Source organism: Peromyscus eremicus, chromosome 5 (assembly GCF_949786415.1).
Source record: "Peromyscus eremicus chromosome 5, PerEre_H2_v1, whole genome shotgun sequence".
NCBI classification, from domain to species: Eukaryota; Metazoa; Chordata; class Mammalia; order Rodentia; family Cricetidae; genus Peromyscus; species Peromyscus eremicus.
This window is the reverse complement of record NC_081420.1, coordinates 62574508-62584785: the sequence shown is the minus strand read 5'-3', so window position 1 is coordinate 62584785 and position 10278 is coordinate 62574508. Positions and strand designations below refer to the sequence as shown.

At 42.5% G+C, this 10278-nt stretch overlaps 1 protein-coding gene across 2 annotated transcripts in view; it reads right to left on the bottom strand.

The window, feature by feature from the left end:
* Positions 1-1967: 1967 nt before the first annotated feature.
* Positions 1968-10278, bottom strand: part of Prpf18 (pre-mRNA processing factor 18) — a 34891-nt gene continuing 26580 nt past the window's right edge. For both annotated transcript variants that reach the window (XM_059263571.1, XM_059263572.1), the window contains exon 10: positions 1968-3613. In XM_059263571.1, coding sequence (XP_059119554.1) covers positions 3533-3613 — 81 coding nt within the window. In that variant the 3' untranslated portion in view covers positions 1968-3532. The remainder of the gene's footprint in view (positions 3614-10278) is intronic.

Below are 10278 nucleotides of genomic sequence, written 5' to 3'. Positions count from 1 at the left end.
CAGGGGCTTCGTGGGAGAAGACTGCAGCAGGGAGGAGGTACAATCCATTAAGTTATCCGCTCAAGATGCCCAGACAAAAGAAACTTAAAGCTCAACTCAAGATTCTCTTTCATTCAGGCCTCCCTTCTGTGGTGGTAAGCCTTTCACTGTGGGCCTCGAAACAAAGTAGACAGGAATGCCCAAATCCAAAGCCCACAAAGACCGAGGAAACATTTCTCATCTTTCCCAAGCTGTTTATTTCCAGAATTCCTTTTCAACAGCAGTAACAAAGGTTTGCATTCCGGAATGATTTACTGGGGTCACACTCCAGAGTGGGCAAAGTACTAAACTAGGTTAAAACGTACCAGAAGGAAGGGCTTCAAACTACAAGTCCTACCACTACCGTCCCTACTTCCCAGTCCTTGCAGGCCCACAACAGATGCCCCAGGTCTGTTAGTGACCACTGCCTGCCTTGTTCTGCTCTCCCAGGACCTTCCCCTTTCTCTTACAATACCTAGACAAGGCCCCTGCTTTATCTCCTTAGTCCCCAGCCCGCAAACACTGAAAGCCTCTAGGCTGTGACAGTGATGGAAAGTCCTGTCAGTGGACAGTGACCCTCCTAGGAAATGAGATGCTCTCCAATTACAAGTTCTCTCCTCACACCGTGTGAGAGCAGAAAGCACTCAGCAGAAACTGGACTCGGGACCATTAACTTGGGGGTCTCTTCCTCGGCTAGCCACACACAGTGTAATCCTCTCCTGATGCTGGGAAGTGGTCCCTCCACAGTGTTCCCTCAAACTTGATCTTCAGAGAAAATGACTGACACTAATCTATAGCAGCATACAACATTCAAAATAGTACATGAACTTCAATGCTTTAGTATAAAAATAGGCTCTGTGATGGATGGCTTTACCTAGCCACAGGCTAATGTAAGTGTTCTGAACACATTTAAGACAGTTTAGGTCAAGCTAATTAAGTAGGGGGTATTAAATGCATTTTCAATGTACTGTGTGTTCACCTATATGATCAGGACTAATCCTGCATCCAATCAAGGAGCACCTGCATTTATTTCTGAAGGAAAAAAGTTTTTTATTAAGTCTGAATACAGAAAATCCCAGTTCTTGTGGATGGAATGATGGGGAGGCAGGAAGGGATATAGCTAATTAGAACTGTGACTGTTTAAAAGAAAAAGTATATATTTATTGTTTTAAAAAATTGAAACAAAAATATATAGTATATGCAGAAGTAAAATTTCCACGACTTGAATGAAAGATCATTTTTCTACATATCCCAGGAGTTTCTATATCACTTCTTTAATTTCAGACATGAAAACTGTCCTGAGAGAGCCACATATTTGAACAAGCTTCCCTCCACTCAAACTCAGAATGGCTAAAGTCACAGAATAACACCCCTTACACACACACACACACACACACACACACACACACACACCAAAAAAAAAAAAAAAAAAAACAAAACCCAAAAAACCCAGCCCCCACTGGCCAATTTTAGGAAGTACTGAAGTCACATGATATAGTTTCTTCTTCATGTGAAATATTAACAACAGAAAGGAAGAAAACATAAAATCACTTACCATGCTGTGACCTGACAGTGGCTGAAGAATAAGTGATCTGGGCATTATCCAGTAATATTTATAAAGAAGACCTTTATAACAAAACCACATGTCACAGATAGGGATTTGCTGCACGTCTCATGAAAGTTTCTCATTTGTCAAATAAATCCTGCAAAGCTCTACCTAATTTAATCATACGAAAAGACTCCACAGTGAGAGGAACGCCTCCCTGCAATAACTGCCAGAGACTGTCCTATCTCTGCACAGCCTTGGATCTCAAGTAGCCAAAAGTGGCCTTCACTCCTTCTCAAGAGGGACCAGAATAAGCAACTGTGACACCAAGCCACCTCTAGCAACCTCAGGCTCCCATTCTCTGCACTTCTAAATTTGGACCTGGATGCAAGTAAAGACAGGAAAAACTTAATGATTCCATCCTTTACTACTATTGCTGAAAATGCAGTCATTATTGTTGTTATTGCACAAGTACATACTATCCCACTGTAGCCACAGGGCAGGGCCCATAAAGGCCCTTGGTCTACACGTAATAAGAATGCATGCCAAGCAATAATAATGATCTCTTGTCCTCTACCAGGCAGCGGGCTCAGCATTTTACTTACACAATAACAACACGAGGTGTGTACTCTTATCATCAACGTCAGCTAAGGAAGCCAAAGCCCTGCAAGGTGAAACCACTTGTCCACCACTGTTCTGTTAGTGCACAGAGCTTGTCCACCACTGTCCCGTTAGTGCACAGAGCTTGTCCACTGCTGTCCTGTTGTGCACGGAGCTTGTCCACCGCTGTCCCGTTAGTGCACAGAGCTTGTCCACCGCTGTCCTGTTAGTGCACGGAGCTTGTCCACCGCTGTCCTGTTAGTGCACGGAGCTTGTCCACCGCTGTCCTGTTAGTGCATGGAGCCGAGGAGCTGCCAGTCCTGAGGGCCCACCCACTCTTGCTTCTCTGACACAACCATTCAGCTTGTCACGGAACAACCCGATCCTCTCAGCACTGCAGCAGTGAGTGGTCCCAATGTCAAAGAGCAACACTGTGAGACCAGAGTGAGGACTGCGTGTGGCACAGTGAAGCCAGGAACTCCGCCCTCTTCAGCATCCCCATCATGAGGCTGCCACTCAGCTGGCTCCAATGCCCATTTGCTCACCCTAACCTGGATGCACTAATGTGAACTTATGCTTTTCAACCTTCTATCAATTCTATCTGTCCAGAAATACGACAAATACTAAGATGTACTCCACTCAGAACCAAAGCAAGTCTGAAACACAAGAAAAATAACACTTAACAGTAACATTTACATCCTACTGCAAGATGGCAAAATTCCAAAAAACTTTTTTTTTTTTTTTTTGTTTTTTTTTGGTTTTTCGAGACAGGGTTTCTCTGTGTAGCTTTGCGCCTTTCCTGGAACTCACTCTGTAGACCAGGCTGGCCTTGAACTCACAGAGATCCGCCTGGCTCTGCCTCCCGAGTGCTGGGATTAAAGGCATGCGCCACCACCGCCCGGCCCAAAAAACTTTTAAGAACTGTAAAGGAACATTTAATGGTCCCACACTTTTGCTGAAATACAAAAATATTTTCTATAAATACCACATAAGAGAAAAATGTGCAAATCATGGTAATTTATAGAAAATTTAAACCTGCCCTCAAATGTTTCTAGTTATTTAATGATACATTTTGGGTCTTGGGGAGAAAGGTCACCTCAAACCCCCTTCCTGCTGTTGTCTACACATCTGTCTACACTATGGATATCAGCTTTAGGACTTAATTTTTCAACTGATTAAAATGAGAACAACACACAAAAACTTGTTTGCAACCCAATATCCTATGAAAGTCAAGCCAGTTCTTAAACCCAACAAGAAGTACATCCGATGGAACTCTGTGATGGAACTCTTCCTTCGCTGCTGTGCTAAGGCCAGAAGTCCACATGCTGCTTGCTGAGGCTTCTTGTTATGTCCATCCGTACACAGATCTCACAGTGCATTGTACTCCACACATTTTGATGGATCCGTAGGAAAGTGTTTTTGGCAAATCGTCATTAACCTCTTCAGTCCCTAAGAACATAAAATAAAGGTTTGTTACGACACAACCAAACTATTTCTAGACGCTTTTCTCTGTAGTACTTAGTTTGTCAATGTCCCTATAAAGTTAAGTATCGCCACAATTCCATTCAAAAGGATAAATGTTTATCCATGAGCACTGCTTATCACAACATCGTTAGTAGAAAATACGTATTCTACAGGGCTGTGATGTTAGCCCTTCCGAGTTTGGTGGAGAGAAGCATATTCAAAGATGTGGCTCTCTCAGAAAAGTCTTCCATATCTCCAAAGTTAAAGAAGCAATATAAAAACTCTCGGGATAAATGAAAAATGACCTCGTCCATTCAAGTCATGGCAAGGTCCTCTGTATATACCACAATTTTTGGTTTGAAACTTAAAAAAAAAAAAACCAAACTAGAAGGATTAAAGTAACCTAGAAATAATACAGTTTTCCATCTCTGTTGAATACATGAACACTCTCACCAATGGAGTACTTAGAGCAGTAAAAGCACACTAACTCTAGTCCCCTAATAATTCAGCCCTCCTCAAACAGGTTCCAAGAAAGAATTAAGGACAACCACTGAAGGTGGTAGCATTTCTCTTTCAACTTCTCCTTTGGTCTGACCTTTCCAAGTGCTTAGCTGGCCATTAGACTGGTTCTTTTTCTTAGCTTTCTCACCAACCACTAGGTTAAAAAATGCCTTCCAAGCCCATAGACAAATTCTCTGTATCCCTTACAAACAGGCCAAGGACAATGGTACAGGCTTGCTGCAAGCCCCCACAGATTTTTCTTGAGAATAAACTAGAGAGGAATTTACAATCAGAAAAGAATCCTATTAACTGTTTAATCAATTTCCAAATTCCCCTGTTTACAAGGAATGTTTGTTACAAGCCTTATTGAAATCTTTATAACATTATTGACTAGTTATAATACAGCAGTGCTTAATTTCAATGATCCTAACCCATACCAATTTTTAGCACAAATTGTTTTAAGGTTCTTCATTTTAAGTTCACAAAGATTAAAACCACCCAGTTCCTATCACAGTAAGAAAAATAATGTAATTTAGGCCTAGAACAATAACATTGGCTATAAAAGAACATGTAGCATATTGCCTGGTATTTTGGTTAGTATTCTCCTCAAATTTACTTTCTTCCCTCAAAATGACATGCTAGGGCAACTTTAAACAAAAGATGCATGACCCAGTGGGAAAGAACCACAGGGTTGCAGTTATACAAACCAGTAACAGAAGAAAACAGCTGGAAATCCAGGAAGAAAGCATTAAAAATAGCATTGGATACCTAAAATTCCATTATCTAGAACTCTGAAACTCTAAATATTCAAACAACTTTTTTATTTTTGCTTTTGTTTTTTGTATATAATTTTAGACAGGGTCATACAAGCAGCCTAGGCTGGTCTGGAGCTCCCAACTCAATGAAACCATCAAAAACAAACTGAATCAGTTTGTTTCCTAGTAAAAACTGGTAACACATATCAACTGCTGTGAACGGAGCTGTGATCTAGTAGATTCAACATCAGTGAAACATGACGTTAAAATATTTTAAGTCCTTTCCAGATCCAAACATTGCCCACATTGAGCTGTCTAAGAATCAGCATGTGCAGAGGTAATCTTTCCACTGACTTCTATGATAAAGTGCTTCCCAGCAGTGGGAAGGAAGAGCATATAGTTTACTTTGCTCATTATTATTTCTCCCACTAGCCAGATACTTGTTTGAGGATAAAGAACTTCCCTTCCATACTCCCAACTCCCCCTGACGTTGAGTTCTAATCACATGTGTGCAAAATTTGAACTGTGGCTATGGAAACACTAAGACATTGCTGATTTGGCATCTCTAAGTGTCCTGAAGGAATAGATAGAAGAGAGGTGCAGCTAGGAAAGATGAGACGCAAGGGCTTCAGTCAGCAGCCAAACACGTCATGAACTGTTCTGAACAAGGAGTCGGCTGTGGGGGATGTTCCGTAACTAGAACCTTAGCAAGCTGCTCTCGGAGAAGACATTTATGAGGTGCCCTTACACTCGAAGTCTAAGAACAGTCACAGTCACAGGCCTAACCAGGAACACTACTACAAATCCTTGTAATAAGGATTGATAGGTTACCAAGGATTTTCAACAGTGTGTCATTCTCAGGACATGTTTTGTTTGTTTGTTTGTTTTGTTTTCCCCCAAATGGAAACAAGTCTTTTCCCTTTTTTTTGTTTTTTTTTTTTTTTTTTAATTTTTAGTTATATATTTTATGTATATGGTTACTTGGTCTGCATGCACACCAGAAGAGGGCATCAGACAGTTGTGAGCTGCCAATGTGGGTTCTGGGAACTGAACTCGGGACCATTGGAAGAGCAGTTAGTGCTCTTAACCACTGAGCCATGTCTCTAGCCCGGAAACAAGTCTTTTCAACTAGAACCTTTCAGCTTTCCATTTCACATTGCTGTGGGTGGGTAAGCGAGACAAGTTACATAATAAGTGTAACTCATCATAACACAGCAAACAGCTGAGAGCTAGTGATAGTTTAACTGACTTTAAAACATAGGGTCCTATTTGACAGCCCTGGGCTCAGACTTGCAATCCTCCTGCCTCAGCTTCCTCCGTAACGACTCTACAGTCATATGTACCACCTACCTGACTTTATACTTTTAGAAAAACATACTTATCTGAACAACTGTTTAAGTAGTGCCTACTGTATACCAAGCACTGTGCTAAACTCTGGAGATACAAGAAAAAAACAAAGCCAGAGGGAAAACAACGAGAAAGACCCATCCTGAGTAATAAGGCAAGACAGACAAGATACATCCATCCACTGGTGATAGATGCTGTGGAAACAGTGAGCAGGGGAGGGCTGTGTGTGGCTGCAAAGACTTTCGACACTGAATTAAGAGAGCTAATATCATACCGAGCAACATACACTGTATTTTAACTGCAACAGTGAAGGTACTGTTGAGAATCAAAGGCAGCTGGACAAACTCGGAGGAGACGCGGCAAGAATCCACACGGAGGCGGGTGGCTGTCCCCAATGGCAGCTGGAAGAGGACAGGCCCCAGATCTTTCAACACAGAGTCATGAGACTGGAAAGCAAAGTTTATGAACTGTGACAGAAAGAGAAAAGGGCAATCCTGGTTTTGGGGTCATGTTGTGTAAGACGACATGGATAGGACCTAAAGTGACAGTGTTCATCCACCTCACTCCTTCCTGTCCCCAACTCCACTCCACACAGGCAACCACTGTCACACCACTCAAGAGACTGTCCTGCTGTTTCTGGCCACACTTGGAAATGTCCAACTCCAGCCCTTGGCTCTTCTCCTTAAAGTTCAACTACTGACTTCTGACTATGAAATTAGGAGGATTTAATAGGCTTCTGTCATGTCCACTGGCCCCATGTATGTGTATTATACACTACATATTTTCTCCCTCACCCCTCAAATCACAGTTCTAAGAAAACTACATTTAGTTAGTCTCATAAAGGTTACACATCAGTTCTTTATGCAAGCGACACTGTATTATGATGACCACTCCTTGTATAGGTCTGCTCCCCTTTAAAACTCATCTCTTCCACGTTTTCCTGGATAGTCTAGTCCCTTCAGACCAGGCTGGAACTCTTCATGCATTGCTCCCACCAGAACACCCCCTCACCTCCAGCCTTGGAATCCCTCACCCTAGGCTTCATTTCCACTCCTGGATTGTGTGGTTTGCGTCCCTCCTGTTAGCGGCGGCTGTCCTCAGACAGAAGCAGTACACTAGCAACATAGGGAAGGCAGTCCAGGCTCAAACCCAAGCCCACTTCTTACCAGCATGTGACTGAGAACATGCCCGTCTCAGTGCCCCATGTGTCCAAGAGACATGGCAGTATCCTCCCACACTGCTGCCTTCTGTAAGCACTGTGAAAGCTGTGATGAGGATTCCAGGGCTGTGTGTCAAAGGTCACATTGGCGAAGCCCTGCCTGTCAGAAATGTCATTACCTAACTCCACCTTTGACTGAGAATTCAGAAAACTGAGCTGGAAATGGCTTCCTTTGTAATTGTAGGGACTTCACTCCACCCTAGTGTGGCACTCCTAATGAAAAGTGGCGTGCTGAGACTAATCCTGGGCTGCTGTAAGTGATCTGCCCTTCTCTAATTTAGGGGAGGATTTCATGTATACAGTCATCAGGTTTTTACAGTGGAGGTTGATCTGGCCTTTTTCCTCTCAGGCATGTGGCTGAACTTGAGATTTGATGGGGTAAAACATCTACTGTTTCCTATCATCTGAGCTGCTGAAAGCAACATTACACAGTTTAGATCAGCATGCTAGTATCCCATGGTATTAAAGGGCAACACTGTGTAAAATGCCAACGTGTGTTTTCTTCTGAAAATGCAGTGTTAAATATACCAGAAAGTACAGCATGAGTAGGTGCTTCTTACCATGCAATAACTTGCCACTTGAAAATTATTTATCTCAGCCAAGACTTGGAGGCTACAGCACGAAGCCACCTGACTTGCAAATGTGTCATGTATAATTTCAGTAATAACATATGAAGAATACTCACCAATAACTATACTGTTGTGTGTACAATGTATGAGTCAAGCTGTGATCACTTACTGGAGGAATGGAAGTTGATGTTATACTAAATTTTGGCAATACATGAGTATATTGGAAATATATAAAAATGTTCCATAAGGCTGGCCAATGCTATTATAGATAAAATAGCCAAAGCCTGAGATAAAATTTTAGGATACCAGGAAATTCATGAATTTAAGATTACTGAAAACTTGCCAGAGGGTCTTGAGGACATCTGTCCTTGTGTGATGGCAAAAGCTTAAGAAAAACTATTCAGAGTGAGTTTCAGGACAGCCAGGGCTGTTACACAAAGAAACTGTCTCAAAAAAACAAACAAACAAACAAACAAACAAAAAAAGGAAGCAAGAAAGAAGAAAGGAAGGAAGAAAGAAAAAAAAAACCCTCATAGTATTTCTAACTGAGCTCAGAGAAAGAAATGCTACCAGATGGGAGGGGACAATGTAAATCAGAATGAGAAATATTCAGAAACTATGTAGTCCAACTCATGAACACACTAAACACCAAACAAAAAGCCATTTAAAAATGCAGACTTAACTACAAGGAAAGTAAGAACCAGTAAACACAACAGATAATGAGTGGCTTGGAGAAACAGATGAAAGGGAGGACAGTTGTGAAGATCAGGAAGACATGAAAAAACATCTGGTTTCCACGTGGAGGACATGTACGGAACTAAAGAAAAACTTTCATCTTCACCACAAGGAAATAGCCAGAGGGTGGTGGCACTCACGCCTTTAATCCTAGCATTCCAGAGGCAGAAATCCATCTGGGATCTCTGGGTTTTTTTGTTGTTTTTTTTTTTTTTTTTTTTTTTTTTTTGGTTTTTCGAGACAGGGTTTCTCTGTATAGCTTTGCGCCTTTCCTGGGACTCACTTGGTAGCCCAGGCTGGCCTCAAACTCACCTCTGCCTCCCGAGTGCTGGGATTAAAGGCGTGCGCCACCACCGCCCGGTGGTGACACATGTCTTTAATCCCAAGAAGTGAGCCTTTAATCCCAGGGAGTGGTGGTAGAAGGCAGAAAGGTATATAAGGCGTGAGGACCAGGAACTAGAAACATTTGGCTGGTTAAGCTTTCAGGCTTCTAGCAGCAGTTCAGCTGAGACCCATTCTGGATGAGGACTCAGAGGCCTCCAGTCTGAGGAAACAAGACCAGCTGAGAAGTTGGCCAGGTGAGGATGGCTGTGGCTTGTTCTGTCTCTCTGACCTTCCAGCATTTCACCCCAATAACTGGCCTCAGGTTTGATTTTATTAATAAGACCTTCTAAGATTCATGCTACAGGATACCAGGAAATTCATGAATTTAAGATTACTGAAAACTTGCCAGAGGGTCTTGAGGACATCTGTCCCATCTGTGTGATGAGTGCACATATTGTTTTTCCACATACAGCAGAAAGGATACCAGGAGGAAGCAAAGCAAAAACTCAAACATAATCTGATGGGCTGGTCCAAGGACTTCACAAAGGGCTGGCAAAGCTTAGGGCCAACAAGGGGATATAGTACAAGAGCCTAGAGTTGGCCATCCTGAGACTATGGCCAGGCCACGCTCTAAAAAGGTATGAGACAAGAATTACTGAGACACAGAGAGCAAGTGTTTAGAGACAGCCACTTGGGGGAAGTAATGCCCTGAGGCAGAGGGGTGCGCAGCAGGAAAATAAACACCTGAAACTTGCCCCACTACAAAATAACCTTCCAATTCCTTCATTCCTGCCCCATGAGACGCCACAGGGAGAGGAGGCAGCCAATGCTCAAAGAACAAGGTAGGAGGCCATCTGGGGAGGAGTGCTGGCAGAGGGGACCTGTGCTGTCACCTCCCTTCTCTGTCTCCTTCCGACTGTCTTTTCAGACAATACTGTCCAGAAGGTCTCTAGAAATGACCAAATTATAGTCTCTAAATAATCAAGTTTCTATAATTTGTGTAAAAGCAGCTTTCCCAACATCTGAGCCAAAGGTGTCCTCTGTATTTGGCAGAATGAGCCATCCTTAAAGTTACTACCAGCAGTTTAAACCTAACAAGTAGACTTAGGTGAGCTAATAAGCTATCCAGCTTTTGTTTGATCTGCCTGGTGAGAAAACTCCCAATGGTGTATTTAATCTTGTGAGGAACTGAACATTTCA